At 48.6% G+C, this 21,439-nt stretch overlaps 1 protein-coding gene across 1 annotated transcript in view; it reads left to right on the forward strand.

Moving 5' to 3' along the window:
• The first annotated feature begins 9,771 nt into the window (after window positions 1-9,771).
• The window catches only part of PREP (prolyl endopeptidase), a 114,104-nt gene continuing 102,436 nt past the window's right edge, over window positions 9,772-21,439 (forward strand). Inside the window, exons 1-2 of the mRNA XM_075554720.1 lie at window positions 9,772-10,002; window positions 17,783-17,857. Coding sequence (XP_075410835.1) covers window positions 9,958-10,002; window positions 17,783-17,857 — 120 coding nt within the window. The 5' untranslated portion in view covers window positions 9,772-9,957. The remainder of the gene's footprint in view (window positions 10,003-17,782; window positions 17,858-21,439) is intronic.

Here is a 21,439-nt window from a genome sequence, read left to right on the forward strand (position 1 = left end):
CTGTGCCTGCAGCTATATTCCCATTTCAGAAGTATACTATACTATATTATACATATATATTATGTTTGGACCATGTTATACTAAGGGGCAAGTTTAAGGTGGGATTGAGTCCTGATTTAGTAAAGGATGTGAACACCTTTTAATGCCTTGTGGAGATGATCTGCTAAAAGACAAAAAACGATTCCTCCATCACAGCCATTCTTCTGGGTATAAGAGCCATGTTGAACACAGGAAGAAATTCCAGGACCATTAGAAATGGAGCATACTCAATGTCGCTCTCTAAAGTCGTAGAGGCTGGAGAAAGGGCCACCAAGGGTGTGGCCTGGGGATCATAGGAGAAATGCAGTCAGGCCGAGATAAGAGACTAAGACAAAGAGACCATGTGACAGAACAGAGGAGCAGTGCAGAGACAACGGGACTGTGAGGCTGAGGGACAGGGGGCTTCCTGGCCCACAGAGCAGAAGCCAAGGGGCTACCTGGCTGAGAGGCTGAGGACCGGAGAGAAACCTGGCTGCTGAGAGAGGTGCTGCTGTGAACCCATAGCTAGATCCTTACTACTTACTGGCTTGTGATAATGATCCACTTCCTTTAAAAAGGCCCTGAATTGTGAATATTGTCCGGGAGTTATGTGTGGACACTGCAGAGAATTATCCAGCCCAACACTACGTGGAATGTCATGAAAGGAACAGCTGGCATCCGAAGGGGCAAAGGATGGAGGAGAGAAGTATGTCTGACCCCAGCCTTATGGCAGGAGGGAAGTCAGAAGAGATCAGATATGGCCTGATCCCAGGCTGTTTTCTCACGGAGGCTCTCAGGGAGAGTCCACGGTGTGCTCTAGAATAGGTCTCTTTTATGAAAGTGGATATTTTCTTTTCTATGTCCTTTCATACTAACTAGTGTTTTACCCTGGTGCTTTGGAGCCCTTTGAAATCACGCATGTTCCCCTCTCTTGCTGCTCTTTAAGTAAGAGCGGATTGTGGATGTTTCAGAACCATGTGCAGTCCTCAGTGGCTCAAGGCTTCTCTAAACAACTCTTACCCCTTTGTGTGTCCTTTTCTGTTTTGCTGATCATGTCTCACCAGCTCTGAGTTCCTTGGTCCCAAACCGCGGATCTCATATTTTTACCTTGATGTCTGTCTTTGGACCTAGCAGGTTTGGGAGGCTTAAAACTCTCAGCAAGATCTTGGGCCTCTCCCTTCGATGATGAGCGTGACCTGTTGCCACTGAGAAGGGCTCTTTCTTCCCTCTGCCTTATGTCATTTCACCAATCAGGCTGACCAGCCCCGGGCCCCTAAAAGGAAAGAGTGGGCACTCATAGTTGGTGCCTGCTTAGTAGGCTGCTTGTCCCCAGGTGGTACATGGAGTTAATGGGTTTGGCTGATGTTATAGTTAGGTTTTGTGTCAACCTTCACTGGACCAGAGTTCTCAGTAATGTGCCAGTGAGGCCTCTGCCCTAATGTGATCTAACATCATGTAAACAACTCTGTGAGGATTAGAGTGGAGTCCAAAATCTTAATCAGGTCACAGCATGATGATAGCTCCTTGGGGCTGTGGCGTATTTCATAGTTATAAACAAATCCTGTGGAGAACTTGCCCTTTCTTCTTCTTCCTGTTGGCCTGGACCCTGTGTCTGACTTCTTGGGACTTGATCTCCTGGCCCACCAAGTGGCCTGCTGACCCTGGGAGCTATCGATGGCTTGCTGTGAAGCCTTGATCTACTCAACTCCACTGCCACTGGCCTGTGGTCTTTTTGACTCCTGCTTTATCCTCCCGTTTCCTAGTTCATCAGCCCAGCAGCTGTCTGAGTTGGGAAGAGCCTCCAGCTCAGCATCTGACCCACACATTCGAGGCGGACACTGGGCCGGCCCATTCTGTAGCGATGCTGCTTTCTTGATAGAAATGTCTTTCTCATATAAGATCCGTGTCACAGGTTTTGTTTCTCTAGAAAATCCAGCCTAACTCAGCGAATAAAGGAAGTTTGAGTCCACCCAGAAGGGCCTTGGCCGAAAGATCTGTTAAGCTACTTCTGAAACCTCCTTCTGGGGGAAAAAATGACAGTGCTAAGAGGGCTTCAAGCACTTACTGGCTTAGCCTTTGGTGGGAAAATGGGCGCCTTCAGTGTGGAGCACACCTAAACATCCTCAAAAATACACAAACTCGCTGCCATCGAATCGATGGAGATGCACAGCCACCGGATAAGAACAGGGCAGAACTGCCCCTGTGAGCTTCCAAGACTCCAACTGTTTATGGTGGTAGAAACTGGAGCAATAACTGACACCACGGTAAATGGAGAAAGTATTTGCCCTCCTCCCTAGGAGAAGTCAAGATTCATAGGCCATAAAAACCCTACAAAGTTGCTCTATGAGTCAGAATCCATTGATGGCAGTGGATTTTTTTTGGGGGGGGGCGGTATTCATGGCTAATATCCTTTCATTTGTGTCATCTATTAGGTGTCATGCAAAGGTGACTTCAGAGATTTGGCTCAAGATTTACAGAGTATCTCCAGGTGAGTGACAATCTCAGGGATGCATCTAGTCTCAGCGGGTCCAGGAAGTCTGGATTGAAGTCTGGTCCCTCTTTCCCTGTGAAGATATAAACAATACCCTCCCCATGGGTGGGTTAGTGCCCTGTGCCCCGCTACCCATTTCTTTTTTTTTTTTCTGCCCCCATCCCTCTCCTTTTTAGTTGGCTACCGTATGCATCCCTGGATGTAGGACCCATGGTATTTATCTAAAAACAGTACAAAGAGCCACAAAACTAAGAAAATTATAGCAGAACACTTGGAACACAGCCGCCAAAGGTTTAAACAACTCATACTAATGCCAACTAACGCCAAGTGACCAAAATGCAAACTGCTTTCGTTTACAAAAATCATGTGCCTTGTCAGATTCTGATATTTGGTTCCAGCTCCGATGTAAAAATTCTCGACATTTCATGTCAGAATCCAGTTATGTGAAGTACTGATGCGGTCGAGTACTAAGGTTCTTCTGTATTTGAATAAAATAGCTACGGCTCTCGACAGGTCAGAACTATGAGTTTAACATGGATCTGACAGCAAGCCTGGCAATGACCTTCAGAGCCAAATTTACACTTGTGGATTGTTTGGAACAGGAGACAACTGAGAAGAAAATTCTTTCCATCGCTTAGAACCTCCCACATTCACCTCCTTCAGGCCTACAGGTCTAGACAGCACTTTCCCAGGGCAATTTCATTCTTAATTCCAGAGTTCATTTAGAAGCCCCTTTCCTAGATCTCAGGAGTTCTTGGGAGGCGCAACCCAGTAACGTACTCAGCAGCTAACAGAGAAATTGGACATTCTAGTTCACCCAGGGTCGCCTCACAAGACAGGTGTCGGTCGGTCCATCTACTTCTGGAAAGACAGTCATTGGAACACACCTGGGATCCCCAGGATTCAGAGTTGGCTGCACAGCAACGGACTTCCTGATCTGTATCTCTCACTTCGAATCACAGAATTGTCCTCTGAAATGACCCGAGGAGCTCTGTCGGCATAGCGGGCTGGCCTGCTAGCCACAAAGTCAGCAGCTCGAATCTACCCGCTGCCTAGCGGAAGAGAGATGTGGCTTTCTACTTCTGTGAACAGCTACAGTCTTGGAAACCCACAGGGGCAGTTCTGCCCTGTTGCACACAATCACTCACTATGAGTCAGAATTGACTCACTGGCACTGAGTTTGTGTCTTTGTTTTTTAAAATCATCTGATCTTATTAATTTATTTGGATTAAAAAATACTGGCGGTGCCATGGATTTATTCAAAGTCAGGGATTCATGGCGGAGTCCAGAAGAAGATGTTCCCCTCCTCCCCCTTCCATTTGCTAGTTCATATTTCATCTCGTGATGATGCCTTGCAGGGATTAGATGTCTAGGGATACCTAAGAGTTCTGTTTGTTTGTTTTTTTCTTATTTAAAAAGTCACATTGGGAAATATAAAAAGGAAATATAAATTTTGGGTCGGGGGAAGCAATCCGAAATGATTTCCCTCAACAAAGGAATCAGTTGGTTAGCTAGCTATCTGGACGCCAGGGTCCAATGAAAAGGCGGATTACCCAGGCGACACCCAAGGCATCTGTCTTGACTGAGGGAGCAGATGGAGCCCCTGGGCGGTGAGACAGTCAAAGGACACCATTTCTCCTAGGTGGATGGAGTCTACGCTGTGTGCACAATGCAGCTATTGGAGAGTGGGATGGATTTTGACTCCCACTTAGCCTTTGGCTAAGCATCCAATGGATTTACTTCATTCTCAGCTGTATGGGAATGGAACGCATGCATTGATAAGCAATTTGTTATGGGCTGGAACACCTTGAGGAGCAATAAATGGTCATAGCCTGTCTTGGGAGCAGTTGACCTGGTTACTGGTTAAGTGGGGGACAAAACTTGAGCTCAGGTAATGGGAGAGAGGCTAAAGGTCACTCTTAGGCCAACGGTCCTTCCCTGTCTGTCCCCGAAACGCCTCACCCTCAAGGACCTAATGTTCTGGGAATGGGTTGTTCTAACTTAGACTGTTCCCTCAGAAGCAGTCACCTCTGACAGTGACAGAGGTCAAAGAGCACTCTGGAGGCCACACTTCAACGTACTTGAATTAAGTGGAGCACAGGCATTGCCATCAACTGCTGAGCTGGCCCTCTCATTTACTCACTGTATTGACCTGAGCAAACTCCTTCAAACGTTCTAAAATCGATTGTGCTAATCAAATCTTCCTGATACAATTGAACTATTGAATTGTATGCTATGTGGAAGAAGTGCCAATAAAGCTGTTTTTTTTTAAGAAATGAAAAGTTGTATATAAAGGAAGAATGCTTTCTAAAAGCAAAAACAATACTTGCTTGTACTCCTGTAAAATGGACTTTGTTAATAAGGATTAGTTGGAGACAATGTATATCAAGTACCTGCAAAAAGAAAGTATCCAAGGTAGCAAGTATCCAACTTAGCAAGGAAAGGATGTAGCCTTGATCATGCCTTACCAGGCCTCCTACACCCTCCTCACCACTGACTTGGATCACTTGTTTTTCCCTTGTCCTTGGGTTTGTTAACACCACTACCTCCCCCACCATCCCCCATGGTAGGGCATGATCAAGGGTAATGTAACCAAGAGGACTTGCTGAAACCCTGGTGGGGACTGAGCATGATAGTGGGACAGGAGGAAAGTCAAGGGAAATAGAGGAAAGAGCTGGGAGGCAAAGGGCATTTATAGAGGTCTAGATAAAGACATGTACATATGCACATATATTTATATATGAGGATGGAGAAATAGATCTATGTGCACATATTTACAGGTTTAGTATTAAGGGAGCAGAGGACATTGGGCCTCCACTCAAGTACTCCCTCAATGGAAGAATACTTTCTTCTATTAAATTGGCATTCTGTGATGCTCACCTTCCCAACACAACCGCTGAAGGCAAAGTGGGTGAATAAGCAAATGTGGTGAAGAAAGCTGATGGTGCCCGGCTATCAAAAGATATAATGTCTGGGATCTTTAAGGCTTGAAGGTAAACAAGCAGCCATCTAGCTCGGAAGGAACAAAGCCCACATGGAAGAAGCACACCAGCCTGTGTGATCACGAGGTGTTGAAGGGATCAGGTATCACAAAAAAATCTTACCATAGTGAATGAGGGGGGAAGTGCGCATTGGAGACCCAAAGCCCATTTGTAAGCCAATGAATATCCCCTTACAGAAGGGTCTCGGGGAGGAAACAAGCCACTCATGGTGTGACTTAGCCACGATGAAAAATATAACTTTCCTCTAGTTCCTAAATGCTTCCTCCCCTCTCCCCAACTATCATGATCCCAATTCTGCCTTGAAAGTCTGGCTAGACCAGAGGATGGTCACTGGTACAGATAGGAACTGGAAACACAGGGAATCCAGGTCAGATGATCCCTTCAGGACCAGTGCTGAGAGTGGCGATACTGGGAGGGTGGAGGGAAGTTGGTGTAGAAAGGGGGAACTGATCACCAGGATCTCCATATAACCTCCTCCCTGGGGGATGTGCAACAGAAAAGTGGGTGACGAGAAGGAGACTTCTGGCAGTGTAAGACATGTCAAAATAATAATAATTTGTAAATTAACAAGGGTTCATGAGGGAGGGGGAGCAGGGAGGGAGGGGGAAAATGAAGAGCTGATACCAAGGGCTTAAGTGGAGAGCACATGTTTTGAGAATGATGAGGGCAACAAATGTGCTTGACACAATGGATGTATGTATATGTATGGATTGTGATAAGAGTTGTATGAGCCCCTAATAAAACGTTTTAAAAAATAAATTTAACACAATTTTTAAGTGTGATGTGGCCCACGTGAATCTTGCCTGTTGCACCAAGTGGCCCATGTTTTAATTGAGTGTGACACCCCTGCTATTCAGCAGTGCATCTCAGCCTTCCTAATGCCGCGGCCCTCTCATACAGTTCCTCGTGTTGTGGTGACACCCGCCCCCCCTACCATAACATATTTTTGTTGCTATTTCATCACTGTCATTTTGCTACTGTGATGAATCGGGCGACCCCTGTGAAAGGGTCATTCGACCCCCAAAGGGGTCGCAACCCACAGGTTGAGAACTGCTGGTCTACAGGGTTCCCAAGACTGTAACTCTTTATAGCAAGACAATCCCTTTGCCCTTGGAGTCACTGGGAGTTTTGAAGAGCCAAACCTTCATGAGTAACCAACATCAACTCACAATCCCACCCAAAATAAAGATTTTTAAGGATGGTCAACCAACCAATGGGTATTCTGGTATACCTACTTATTTAGGAGGAAGAAAATGCCAATGGTGCGGGATAAGAGATCTGGGTTTGCTTACTGGCTCGATTTAGTGTTTGTGCTGCCTCAGGCAAGGATCTTTCTAAGACCAAGTGTTTTTCAAACATAAATGGGGATACTAGTTCTTATCTCATAAAGTTTACAAACATGTTTTCTAGTGCCTCATAGCATTCAAACACTACGATTCTTGGCAGAACCTCTGCAAGCTCCTGTGTTGACCCACAAGAACCTCCTTCCCTCCCAAGTAGCAGAAAAAAGGGCATTTTCTGCATGGAAGTTTCTGTGTCTGGTGATAGCCGGGTGGTAAGTCCAGGACAAGGCATCTTAAACTGCAGGATGTACGCCTCTGTGTTTGCTTGTGGGAGTTTGGCATCACAAGCTGCCCTAGAAGAGTGTGGAGTTAGGGTTTACGTCACTGTGCACCAGTGTGAAGGTGTAGCTATGGAAACCCACCTAGCAGTCAGGTCATAGCTGGGGATGCGTGCTTGGGGGCGTAGATTTTTAACAAGAGAGACACTGAGACCTTCTCTCCTCTAGCCCTTGGCCTTCTTCCTCACTGGGGCTCTCTCTGCCTGCCTCCAAGGGCAGCCCCAGGTGGGTAACCTGACCCTGACAGCTCTCAGCACCACTGGCCTGCTCCCCATTTCACCTTCTTGCATCATCAACCTGCAGCCACATGAGTCTGAAGAGAAAGGACCCCGACCAGCAGGGTACCCACCGACTCGAGTTGGACTATGCTGGAAGATGTCCTTGATATATGAAATTACTTCATTATATGAAGTTCTTTCTTGTCCATCTATAAATGTCACTGGGTTTGTTTCTTAGGCAACCCAGCCTAACACAGAGGGTGATACAGGAATAGATATACTATGAACATGAAACTAAATTAGATGTGAGGCATGGAATTGGGACCATGATACAAAGGAAATAGAAGATAAAAGTTCACCATAGTTATTATAAACAGAACAAAATAAAAACCCCCACTGCCATAGAGTGGATTCTGATTGATAATGACCTTCTGAGTGTCCAAGGCTGTCGTCCTTACTGAAGCAGCCTGCCACATCTTTACCCCTCAAGAGGGTAGGGGGCTCAAAGTGCAGGCATTTTGTTTAGCAGCCAGGCGCTTAAATACAGCACCACAAGGCATCTACAGAATTGTCATATCCCCTATGAATTAGGACACGAGGAACCTGTGGCCTCATCCATGTCATTGCCCAGGAATCTCAAGAATCCAGATATGTAAAACAGAGCGTGCACGACAGCTCAGCTGATGGGGCTATAAAGCCTGCTTCTGATGGTCCAGAAAAGCCCGTTCAGAGCACATAGCTCCTCTGCCACTCTCCACGGTCATGGGGCAATTCCAACTCACTGTGACCCTACTGGACAGGGGAGAACTGCCCCTGGGGGCTCCTAAAACTTTAAACCATTTATGGGAGTTCAATAGCCTCATCTTGCCCTGCAGAGTGTTTGGCGAGTTCAAATCACTCATCTAGTCATTGCCCACTTCGCCACCAGGGCTCCTGCTGCTGACACTAGGATGAAAACAACGTTACTATGAAACTTCCATGGGTTTGAGGTGAAGCAGCCTGTTTGCCCCATGGACAATAACACACCCCAAACACAACCCCACTGCCATCCAGTGGATTCCAATTCCTATAGTTTCTGGTACTAAATTTTCATGAAACAGGAAGCCTGTCTTTTTCCTGAGGAGCAGCTGGTGGGTTTGAACTATGGACCTAGTGGTTGGTGGGCCAATGCTTAACCCATTGTACCAGGAGGGCTTTTTGGGCCCATAGTCGGTGCTCAACAAGCCACAGGGACTGGAGGTAGTGGGCTGTAGTGAAGACACTCATGGCCGAGTGAGGACGTGGGGCCCAGCACTTTGACACCTCAGGAGCAGTATGAGGTTTTCTCCTCCCATAAAGAGCTACAGGCTCGGCTACCCCAAAGGACTCTCTACTCTGCCCCATAGTGTCACCACGAGTCCGAGGGGGCGCTATGGCAGTCAGGTTGGTTCTTCTGCACGGACTGTAGGGCTAGTTTTCCAGTGTTCCCACCTTGGTTCTCTCAGCTCCAACAAGGACGTCCCGCCCACTGTCCGACCCAAACCCCAAACTACCTGCCGCCCAATCAAGGCCTACTCACAGAGACCCTAGACACGAGGGTGAAACGGCCCTGGCCCTTTCTGAGGCTGTAACCATTTACGGGAGTCGGAGTAGAAAGCGCCGTCTTCCTTCCTCGGGGCGGCTGGTGGCTTCCAACTGGTGACCTAACACCTAACCTTGTGCCACCAGAGCTCCTACCTAAGGTCAACGCACCTTTAAAACGCCACCTTCCAGGCCTGCAGGGGTGAAGGCAGATGTGTTTCCCTCCTCCATAGCCTACCCGCTAGTCCTTCCCCAATAGGCCTAGTGGTTGGCAGGGGTTAGGTATTTCTTCACCCCTGGGGCCTAACCTTGAACCAGCTAGCCTAGGAAGAAAACCCGGTGAACCCCTGAACAAACCCCAGACTACTCTGTCCTTGACCCAGGCTGCCTCCGCGGGCGCCGCTGCGGAGGGGGTTGGGGACGGGGGAGGGAGCCTCTGCCGGCCGGCGTGACCTAAGTGTGCGTGGGGGTCCGGCCGGCGTGACCCTGGCGCCCTGCGTGTGCCCGCGCGGTGGGCCCACACCGGCGTGTGTGGTGGCCTGGCCAGCGTGGCCCGGTGTCCTGCGTGGGCCCGCGCGGCGGTCCGGGCCGGCGTGGGCCCACATCGGCGTGCGTGGAGGCCCGGCCGGCGTGACCCTGGGCGCCCTGCGTGCCCGCGCGGTGGCCCGGGCCGGCGTGCGCGGTGGCCCCGCGGGGCCCTGGGTGCGGCGGGCGCGGCCCTCCTGCAGAGGGAGCTGTGTGCCTGGCCCGGCGCGCGCACGCCGCCGCCCGCTCCCTCTTGCCGCCGCCGCCGCTGGGCCCGCCCGCCGGGGAGGGGCTCCGGGCCGCGCCGCCAGCTGCTTCCTGCTTCGCGCACGTCCTCGCCGCCGCGCCGCCGGTCCAGTCGTGCGCGCCCCGGGCCCCGAGCCGCCTGTCCGCCCGCCTGTCCGCCGTGCCCGCCCGGCCCCGTCCGCGTCCCCGCCTCGCCCCGCGGCTAGCCCGCTCCGCTCGCCTCTGCCCCCGAGCCCGCGCCCCGCGCCCCGCGCCCGCCGCCGCCCGGCCCCGGCCATGCTGTCCGGCCAGTACCCCGACGTGTACCGCGACGAGACCGCCGTGAGTAGCCCCGCCCGCGGGCCGCCGGCTCCGCTCGCCCGGCCGCGCCTGGTCGCCGCCACCCGCCGCCACCCGCCGGGTTCGGTCCGCAGCTCGCGCCCCCGGCCGCCCTCCCCTCCCCTCCCCCGCGGCCTTTGTTTGCGAGAAACGGGCCGGGGGCGCGGGTCCTCCGGAGCCCAGCCGCGGGGGCCCGGGGACGATCGCCTGCTGGCTGCGGCCTGGGATCAAGTGTCCTTTGGCGGCTTCCTAGAAATCAATGAGGTCAAGGGCAGACGCCGGGTGGGAAAGGGTGTCCTCAGGAAGTTCCAGGGAGACAGAAGCTCCCGGTGTTCTTTGACTGGTGGCGGCTCTCGACTGGTGGGGGTCGGAGAGAGTGGACTGCCGTGTGGCTGTGTAGGTGATGGAACCCTGGAAACACATGCAAACTTTTAAAACTTCGCATTTTAGAGACCTTGGCGTTGACGTTCATTCATTCGATTTGAAACGCCCGTAGAGCGCCTGCTCTGCCTAGTCCTCAGGTGCGGGGTGTTGTGTTGGCCCGGATGCGGGCCGGAGGCAGGGACTTCTGCCTGTAGTGCGGGTCCCAGGTTTTCAATATAACGGCGTTGGAGCCTTCAACGAGAGGGGCTTTTTGGCGTTTTCCCAAAGACTGAGTTGTACCTAGTAGAGACGACTTGGCCGTCGTTGGCCTGAGCTGTGGATGAACTCAGGCCTGTTGATACCCATGCCATGTCAGCATCTTTTAGGTCTGAAAATTAAGGTAGTGTCTTAAGAACTGGATGGAATCCGAATGTTACAGGTTCGATTCTGTTACTTAATTGCCCCAAATCCCAGATTTAAATTGAATCAGAGTATATATATGATCACTAATATTTTAAGTGTGTGTGTGTCTGTGAGTGCGTGTGGGACTCAGTCTGTGTCAGACAGCTTGTGCTTTAAAGCACACCCCACTTTAAGGTAGAGAGTGCTCAGACTAATGAATAGAGTGTTTTAAATGCCTGGTGGCACGGATACAGTCATGGTTTCTTGACCAGTGGCTATCTGCTAACTGTTTTCTCAGTCCCTTTGGCTGCTTGCTTATGAAATTGACCCCAACATCCCAAGAGGCCCCATTCCTGTAGCTCAGGGGGGTTTGTAGGGGGGAAATAAATACATCATGCTGGAATGGACAAGAGGACAAAGTAAGGCAGACCTGAGTGTGGTTCTAGTTTGCCCTTCCCCAGGTGGGTGACTCTTGGCAGACTAACTGTTATAGGTCTTTTGGGGTTTTTGTTGTTGTTTTTTTCTCTCTCCTCATTTGGAACATCAGGGTAGGCCTCACCTTGTGCAGCAAGAAGAGAATCACTCATTCATTCACATGGCAGTAGCTCCACAGTGAGCCAGCCATAGGTAATAAGACACATAACTCTCCCGGCTGGGGCCTCTGGGAACTGAGTTTTCAGGGGAGATAACAAGTCTGAAGAACTACCCATCATGCAGTTGGGGAAGTGCACTTTTAGTTTTTGCTTTGTCTTAGGCAGAGAAGGGACTATTGTTGCTTGCCTCATTTCCTCCCTCCCCCCCATCCTAGGTAGACCCTTTTCAGACACAGACAAGATCCTATAGTTTGTTGGCTTATGTTGACCAGTTCCTTCGAGTGTGAAGTTGAGATTTTCTGTGGACATCCAATGGTGTTGGTGGTCCTGAGTCTCGGTGACTGAGCGTGTACAGGAAAAGTGTCCCGTAGGCTTTTCAAGGTGGTCACTTTTCAGATGACCGTATGGCCTATCTCCTGAGGTGTCTCTGGGTAAGTTCAAACCATCAACTTAGGGGCCAGTGCTGAGGTCACCATCTGCAACACAATAGCTCTGGGCCATGCAGTGGACTTTACTCTCCTCCAGTGCTTTCAGACAAAGGATTCATGACAAACCTAACTGGTGCCTTAATGGGCTATGTGTTGAACTGAAAGGTCAGCAATTCGAATCCACCCACTGCTCCTTGGGATCTGTCTAGTTCTGTAAAGGGTTAATGTCTTGGAAACCCAAAGGGGCAGTTCTACTCTAATAGGGTTGTGCGATGAGTCGGAATCGATTCAATAGGAGTGAATTCGGTGTTTTGGAGCACAGTCAAGGGAATGCAGCCTTGCTCCAGCCTGGCTCCTTTTCTGTAGGTGACACACTGAGTGTGTTCATCTCAGCAATGATAGCCAACCTGGGTAGCTATTTCCTGCATAGGGTCCTGGTTACAAAGCTCAACTCTCCCTGTCATCAACTCAATGCTGACTCATAGCAACCCCTTTTGGGTTTCCGAGACTTACGGGAGTAGAAAGCTCAGTCTTTCTCCTGAGGAACAGCTAGTGGTTTTGAACTGCCGACCATGGAGATTGTAGCCCGAAGTGGTAACCACTATACTACCAGGGCTCCATGATTAAGCTTAAGCCATGGCTTATGCATTTGCTTGGACTATATAGCCTTTGATTTCTGAGAGTGGGTTTGTGTTTTCACAAGCATGCGCAATAGCTCTCGGCCTCTCCCACTTAACCATAGTTCAGCTACATGCTTTAGCATGCTACATGCCTACAGTCTTCCTGATGAACCGTGGGACTGAAACATGAAACTCTCGGTGGATTTCCACCCCACTGGTCTGAACATTGGAAGCCATACTACTTCCTGTATAAGTCCTTTGACCATCCCTGCTATCAGGAAATTCAGGGGAAACCCAACAGGGCAGTTCTACTCTATCCTGTAGGGTTGCTATGAGTCTCACCACGGAGATCGCATTGGTGTGATAGGAGGTTCACTGATGCAAGAGTGTGTAGGCCGAGATAAGAAAGAAAGGATCCGGTTCCACCCAGAGGAGGAAGTACTGTGTGAACTGAGCTTGAAAGTTGCCCAGTGGGAACATTGTTGGCCTTGGGAGTAAAAGACATATAGTTGGGCAAGCCTGGACTGTGTGGAACTTCAGCTTGCTTGTAAAATGCAGGAAGGCTATTGCAACCATTGTGTTGAGGCCGGGTGAATAAAGTTGATTGGGGACTTGGAAAAGCAAATGGGACCAGGCTTGTGATGGGTAGCGTCTGTAGAGCCTGCATTTATTCCTGATGGCCGTGGGGGGAGCCATGGACAGTACAAGTAAAATATTGAGCAGTGTGAGGGGCAGAGCCTTCCTCGAACTCTGTTTAAAATATATACCTCGACAAGATGAGAAACAGTTGCAAACTAAATCAAATAGCAGAGTTAGGTACTGCATGGCTTGAATTCAGAGGGTGTGGCCATGAGACCACCTTATTTGTAGGCTGTGTTTTATATTTGCGGGGGGCGTGCGAGGATAACGGGAAGAGAGCTCTTGGGATTGCCTTAAGAAGAATCAATTTCTTGTCCTGGTTTAAAATATTCAGTCAATAACTCACTCGGTCTGCTTTTTATTTTCTCATGGCAGTGATGATTCTGGGAAGACAGGGCTGTTTTCTCAAGGGTCAGTGCCATCCAGGAGGCAGCATGGCAGCCAGTGTTCAGAATGAATCAGCTACCAGCTGTGCACTTGCCATTTTACACCTGGCCCCGCTTTTATTTGAGTGATCTAGATCCAGGTCAAATCCACAGGCTTTGTAATTGGCTTTGTGTTAGGTTACATATCCTGCCACTCAAGAGTCTGTCTTTGGTCAATTGCTTTGGGCAGTTTCCTCATCAGGGAAAATAAGTTAGTATCAATCTCAGTGGAAATCAGATGAGACAATGTAGACAAAATCTCTGACACAATGTAGCACAGTGTTGAGCTCACAGTGATCTCTTAGCCTGTACCTTTGTTAATTTGAGTTACATTTCCCAGTCAAATATGGGGCTGTCAACAATCCATTTACTAGGTTAGTAGTCTGGTGGTGCAAGCTGTTAACCTCAAGGTTGGAAGTTTTAACTCAGGAAAGGTGACTGGGAAGGAAGCCCTGGGGATGGTGTCATGGAAAAGGCTGGGAAGCCTCATTCTACTCTGACTCCCATGGGGGTCACCGTCAGTCGGGATCAACGGGACGGTAACTGACTGGTTTGGGTTTGATGTCTTCTTCTTTTTAATCATTTTATTAGCGACTCTTAAGCCTTATCACAATCCATCCATCCATCCAATATGTCTTCTTATAAGGGTGTTTGAGAGCATTGAGCAAACTGTCAGTATTCAGTAAATGTTCATTGTTTTGGATGTAGCATTTGGCAACACCATGACGTAATGGATTTGTTATCATGATTTCCATTTCTTTTTCTTCCTCCTTTGGGAAAGTTCAGTTTCTAGATATGCTTCTTTCTACAACCCCCAACCCAGGAGCATTTTAATAGTATCGGACCTGTTACCACCAAAGGAGTATCTGGGGGGAGTTGTTGGCAGTGGTTCTAGTCTTGAATCCGGCTTTGGCCCTGTGCCTGTCATCAGTCCTGCAAATGCTAGGCTGAAAGGTCCTTCACACCTTAAGCCGTTTCTGATTTCGTTTGCTGGGAAAAAGAAGGCTGTTATTTTAAGCATGTTTTATAACTGCTTGAAAGTGTGAAAATATGAAAGACTTGTGAATGAGCAGAAAATATTTAAAAATTTCCAGTTGTAACAGTTGGCTAAAATTTAGCTTTAAGGTAAGGGAAGAAAGTTGGTCATTTATAAAAACTCATCAAGAGAAACTTTAGCCTGACTTCATTTCTTTTGTCTTTTTCTTTTCTTTTGGGAAAAAAATGTCTAAATGAGATACTACTCACATCCATGCTGCATAATTTTTATTACTTTCTATTCCAAAAAGTATTCCATTAGCAGAAACTTACAGCTCCCTAAGCATTGAGTCCCCCCCCCCCACCGCCACCCCCACCCACCTTCAGTCTCTGGTACCTCCTTATAAGATTTGCCTTATATCAGGGAGATCCAAACAGTTCCTGGGAAAATGGAATTAAAGATGTTGCTACCTTTCTGGCTATTGGGAAAAGTGTTATAAGGACATGGGTCATAGGTTTCTGTTACCATTCCTGCTTTCATTTGTGTGGGGCGGAGGCGGAGGACAGGGCTTCAAAATGTTTGGGGACACATGGAATGGAAAGGGAATGGGATTTTCCCACAAACTTTGAAACCCATGGTGTAGGCCTAGAATTGGAATTGATGGGTCATGTGATTTCAATGGTTTTCTTCCATTCTTCTCAGATTTTTATTTCATTTTTGCTTTGAGGAGCCCTGGTGGGGTAATGGGTTACATGTTGCTGCTAACCACAAGGTCAGCAGTTTGAAACCCACCAGCTGCTCCAAGAGAAAGCTAGCTCTCTACTCCTATAAAGCGCTGCAGTCTGGGAAGCTCACAGGGTTCGTTCTACCCTGTCTTACAGGGTCCCTGTGACTAGGCATCGACTCAATAGCAGTGTATTTGGTTTTGGTATTGTTGCTTTTTGTGATTGTTTATGTAGCAAATTAGTTTTCTAATCAATAGCTCACACAGAGTTTGTTCTGTGAATTGACTGTAACCCTTGCCGCATGTCAGCACCTTCCCCATTTCCTCCCTGGGCTCCCAGGTACCTTTCATGTGGTTCCCTGTCCTCTTGGCCTTCTCTTTTCTGGGTTGGGCACATAGGGTCCTTTGGGGCTCATATTGTTGACTGAGCTAAGTAGCGCATTCCTCACGGGTGTCATGGCTTGTTTGACAGTCCTGTCTAGGATTGGGCTGAAAGGTGGCCTCGGAAGTGTCTTCAATTTCAAGTTAGAAGGTTGTATTAGGGCAGTGGCCTTGGGAGTTCCTCTAGTCTCTTTTAGTCCAGTAAGTCTGCTGTTTTGTTTTAATTTTAATTGTGTTCTACATTCCCCCTCCTCCTATCGGAGACCTTCTTTTGTTGTCATGGTCACAGTCGTTGATACTGGTGGCCAGGCACTCTCTAGTTCTCCTGGTCTCAGGTTAGAAGAAGAAGGTTGGGGTTCATATGGGCCTTTTCCTTCATTCTCCCGTGTTCCAAGTGAAAGAGACTAACAGTTGCTTTGGAGATGGCTGCTCTCAAGCTTTTAAGACCCGACACCACTCGCTAGATCATGATGTAGCGCACTGTCTTCATGAACTGTGCTTCCCCTTTGAAGTAGATGCCGCCCCTTCCGGACTACTGTCCTTAGCCAGCAAGTCTAGTGGTTCCGCCCAAGTCTCTAAGTAGTTGCTATAATTGTGTTCTATTATACAGGAGTATACCTGCCCAGCAGTTACAAATACATGTGTAAAATAGCCATTATCATATGGATATTGCATATAGTTGTCTGCCCTCCCTTGTAAATTTAGCTTGTGTGCTGACCTGTGCATCTGCTTACAAATCCCTTCTGGTTAGTCAGTTGTCGAAGGAGAACAATTCAAGGGCGTTCCCTCTGAACCAGCCAGTTCCCCAGCTGTGCCTTTTGCCTGTTATCATCCCACCTGGTCTCAGATGATAGGCGGCGCCATGAAGCAATCCTTCTGCCCTGGTTAGCAGCCACCTGGGATCTCAGAGCAGCGCGGGAGACAGAGGCCATGGCCAGCCTTCCCCTCTGCAGGAGAGGGCCGTCTTTCCCAGGGAGGAGTCCTAGCATCTGGTACCCTGCACAGGGCCTGGCCAACTGTTGATCCTGCCCTTCGCAACAATTCAAAAATGATTCGAGCCATACCGATATCTTTTCAAAGAAATGAAGTCACCATTATCTGAATAACGCCCTGCACATTGTTTCAGTTTTACCGCAGAGCCACGTAGCCGTGAGCCGTGTCTGCCCACCCCTGTCATCCAGCAAAGCAAGAAGGAGGCTGACGAAAAGGAAGCTTAGGCACAGGCGTCCTCCCGACAACCACGCACAAGAAGCCGTAACTGAAGGTGGAGGTTGTTCAGAGAGGCTTGATCGGCAAGAACGTGGTCCGTGCTTTAATGTTTCTGTACGATTTCGATGAGACGGAGAGGCTTTGTGATGAATTTTATTTTGGGGTGATTTATTTAAGCATAATGGTGGAGACTAGTGAAAAGTTGGTTCTAGCCACTCCTTCAAATTCAGCCAACCCCAGTCTCCGAGGTCAGGGCCCAGGGCCCAGGAATGGGGGCATCTCAGAAGTTCCCATGTGCTTCTCAGGATCAGCTTGGACCAGGAGCTCCGGACGGCGTCCCCCTCAGTTGGATGTGTGCATCTAAACCGTTAGGTTTCTTCACGCATCAGAGGAGTCCGCATGGGCGCTGCCTGTGTGCGGATTCCTTTCCAAAAGGAACAGAAAGCGTCTCTTAATAATCCTAAATGCAGGAACAAATGCTGTCACTGAGTTTGTAGCGGGTTTTTCAGCCAGTACCAATTGGATTCATCAATACACATTTATAAATTACTTTTTGGCAGTTTAAATGTAAAAGCAAAACTGGCCCTGTGATGTAGGGAGATATTCTAGTGGTGAAGAAGCTTGGCACATGCGTGTGTATGTGCGTGTGTGTGGTTCTCTCACAGCAGTGTCCTGGCATCCCCCCTGCATATGGCAGAATCCTGAGCTTGACAACACAGGCTCCCATTTCTGTTGCCCAGCGGCAAGCCTTTGTTTCCCGGTGCACATACAGAGCAGCTTCCTGTTCTGACCTCGCGTTTCTTCCCTCTGCGGCTAAAACATTCTTCATGAAGGGTGGCTTGACACCTTTGAGAGCCAGCCAACTTTGGCTCCTGTGGAGATTCAGGCAGATGCATTGCCAGTGAGCCACGTGGGATGTTTTTTTGATCTGCCCTTTTCCTAGTTCCCCAGCACACTCGGAACATAAGGATTTTAATTTGGTTTAGACACTAATTATTGAATATCTCGTTTTGCCTTTTGCAGGTACAGGATTATCATGGGACTAAAATCTGTGACCCTTACGCTTGGCTGGAAGATCCGGACAGTGAACAGACAAAGGTAATTTGGTTTATAATTACAGTCAGCTAGAGTTGTTGTTGGTATGAGAGGCCAGTGAGTGGGCCTGGACCCACAGTGATGCTGTGTGTGCAGACGCACACTGCTCAGGCCTGCACAGGTCCAGGTCATGTTTGAGCCTCTGTTGCAGCCATTGCTCAGTTCACCTCCCGAAGGGTTGGCCTCCGCTCTGCTGGGCGTCTACTGTCTGAAGCACAATGCCACTTTCCAGGGACTGCCCTCTCGGTTTAAGTGGTCAAAGTATGCGAAACCAAGGCATCCTTCTCTCTGTCTTTTGAAAAATTATTTTACTGGGGGCTCATACAACTCTTATCACAATCCATACATACATCCAATGTGTCAAGCACATTTGTATATTTGTTGCCCTCATCATTCTCAAAACATTTGCTTTCTACTTGAGCCCTTGATAAATTAGCTCATTTCCCCCCTCCCTCCCCCATGAACTCTTGATAATTTATAAATTATTTTTATTTTTTCTTGTCTTACACTGATGTCTCCCTCACCCACTTTTCCGTCCCCCAGGGAGGGGGGATAGGTAGATCATTGTGAATAGTTCCTCCTTTCTCTACCCCCCCCTCCCCTTCCCCTCCTGATATATTCTCATTATTGGTCCTGAGGGGTTTATCTGTCTTGGATACCTTGTTTCCAGATCTCATCTGTGCCAGTGTACATTCTGTGGTCTAGCCAGATTTGTAAGGTAGAATTGGGATCATGATAGTTGGGGAAGGGGGAGGAAAGCATTTAGTAACTAGAGGAAAGTAGTAAATAAATCTATGCACATAGATCTAGTTCCATATCCTCATATAAATATATTTACATATGTGCATGCCCGTAATTAGACCTCTATAAATGCCCTTTGCCTCCTAGCTCTTTCCTCTATTTCCTTTAGTTTCCTCTTGTCCCACTATCATGCTCAGCCTTCATTTGGGTTATAGTAATTCCTTTTGGTTACTTTACCCTTCATCACGCTCTATCAGGCCTCCTACACCGTCCTCATCACCAATTTGGATCACTTGTTTTTCCCTTGTCCCTGGGTCTGTTAACACCACTTCCTTTCCTCCCACCTCCCCTTCTCCCAGGTCCCCGGAACCATCGGTCCTGTTGTTTTCTCCTCCATATTGTTCATCCACATAAGACACTTAAGATTTTCACTGACTTTTTTTCTTTCTATTTTTCTTCTGAAGTAGATCCCCAAGACTTTCCTTTCTAGGCTTTCTTGTTGGGAAGCTCGGAGGAGGCTTGTCTGGCACGGGTGACGGTGACCCTGCTGGTAGTGGACTACCAGTGGCATGGCCGCCAGCATTGCAGCAGCAGTGCCAGACAGTTGGTGAACGCTAACTGCTTCAGTAGCTACACCTTCCCCCCCGGGTCTTCCTGTATTATCTGCATGAGATAGTGAGTATAAACCCCGGAGAAAAGCTAACCCACTGCCAGGGACTTGATTCCAGCCCATGGCAACTCTCTCAGACATATGAGATAAGGAAGATACTTATTGAGATAGTTTTTGCCAAATGATTCAGAAGAAAAAGTGAAAACATTGTCATAGGTAAGGCCAAGGATCTGAGTTGAATTAAGTTTGTTGTTTACAATAACGCTGGGGGTGGGGGCTGCAGCTATATGAAACAAAAATATTTGAAATGAAAACAATTTGGTAATCAAAGAAAAATGAAAATTAAAACCCAGAGAAAAATAAGGTGTGTGTGACTTTTTAAAAAAAATTTCAAAACCCTTGTATACTAAACAAATATTAGGACCGGAAAGCTGAATGTTGGCTATAGATTACTTATTGATTTTAAAACAGCAGCCATGAAGTAAAAACTCAGCGATGGCTGTAAGAACCTTATGGATACACAGAACCGGGCTGTGGGTTTTCTGCTCTTTCTAAAAACACAAGATGTTGCTGTTCATGAGGAGACCTCCAGGATGTATTTGAGAATCCAGGCGAAGTCTCATTTCATTGAATCTGGATTCCATTCCTGTCTGTGGAGTACTGGGGTTTGTCATATATCTATAGTGGTTAATCCACTTTCCTGGGTGTGGAAGCACTGTTGCTCAGCTCCATTTCAAGGTGGCCCACTTTTATCTGTCTTGCTGTTCTTGCATATGATCGAGAACTCAGGAGCGTATGTAGATCATCTAGCATGCTTACTATTCCCCAGGTTTGCTCGAGCGTCTCTGGGACGCCCCACTGTGTTTCCTGTGGAAAAGAATTACCGTGTTAGATGCGTTCTGAGTAGTTGTCCACACACTGGTGTCTGAAAGTTGACGTCTTAGCTCCTCCGAGAGCCTGCGGCCCCTTGCTAGCACACACACCGATGTGTCTTGGAGAACTGAATTCAGATTTCCCACTTAGGGTGCCAAGAAAGCCTCCTCGCCTGATGTGGAGTCCAAGACTCTGCATGCACCGCCCACCACCACCACCACTTCAAGTCCTGGGAAAGAGCTTGCCAGGGAGCCGGGGACTGAAGAGTTCAGTCAGGGCTCCTGGTCTATCCCGGGCAGGGTTGGGGGGCAATCGGAGGCTGAGGAGGCTGCTCTTGCCCCTGTTAATCCTTTTCCTCCTCCGCACTGTCTTGCCTGCTTTCCTTTCTGCCACGCTCACCTCTTCTTGCCAGCAGTTTGTCCCCCCCCCCCCCCCTGCCCTCTGCACAGGGTTTTGCAGCCTCTGCCTGCTGTTTTGTCCCTGAAGTCAGCCCACTGCCATTGTGAGATTTTCCTCAAGGTCGTTGTTACTTTACTCTTCACTACTTGACCTTGCCTCCGCAGTTTCCTTGTAGAAAGACAAAGGCCTCCTGGCTGAGAATGAGCATTATTGGCTTTTCGTGTTGGGAAGCACTGGTTCCGTGGTGGCTAGAAAACCATTCCTCAGGGAGACCCAGCCAAGCGTGGACCTCCCTCCCTCCAGGCGTGGGCAGAGACGCCAGCTCCTCCGGAAGGTTGGGAGGAGCGGAAGCAGGTGTGGGCTGCCGTCTTGCCTTCATGCCAGCAGTGACCTTGGCCTTCCAACTCTGCGCTGGGCTGAGAGCGAGGGAATTGAGCCTGGTCATGGAGAGTCATGGGCAGCTGCAAACATGGAGTGGAAGTGGCATCCCCGTGCATCTCCGTCTGGATGATGATGTCGCTGTCCGAGGTCTTGAGTCCAGCGTGTATTCCCCCTGTCTTTACTGTGATCCTCTGATCATGCCTCAGTGACCTGGATTTGTTTTATTATTGAATGTATTAATGAGTAGACATTCGGTTGTTCCTTTATGGACAATGGCTGGTTCCATAGATGACAAGCCTTCATTAGTGGATGCTAAGCCTTCATTTAGTGGATGCGTCTTTGCTAATTAGTACTCTCACAGTCAGCACTCAAGAGAAGCTGATGACCTTGGCGTGGACGCTGTTCTTTGCAGGGCGCTTGATTATTGGATGCTTACTCTGGGTCAGATTCTTACACCCATAATTTAACTCCTACCCTAACTGAGTCCCAAATCTGGAACCAATCATTTGGTTTCCCTTTTGATTTTAGGGGAAGAAATAGAGGCTCTGAACAATTGAGTAGCTTGGCCATGCCCTCTCAGC

This window comes from Tenrec ecaudatus, chromosome 7 (assembly GCF_050624435.1).
Source record: "Tenrec ecaudatus isolate mTenEca1 chromosome 7, mTenEca1.hap1, whole genome shotgun sequence".
In the NCBI taxonomy this organism is placed as follows: domain Eukaryota; kingdom Metazoa; phylum Chordata; class Mammalia; order Afrosoricida; family Tenrecidae; genus Tenrec; species Tenrec ecaudatus.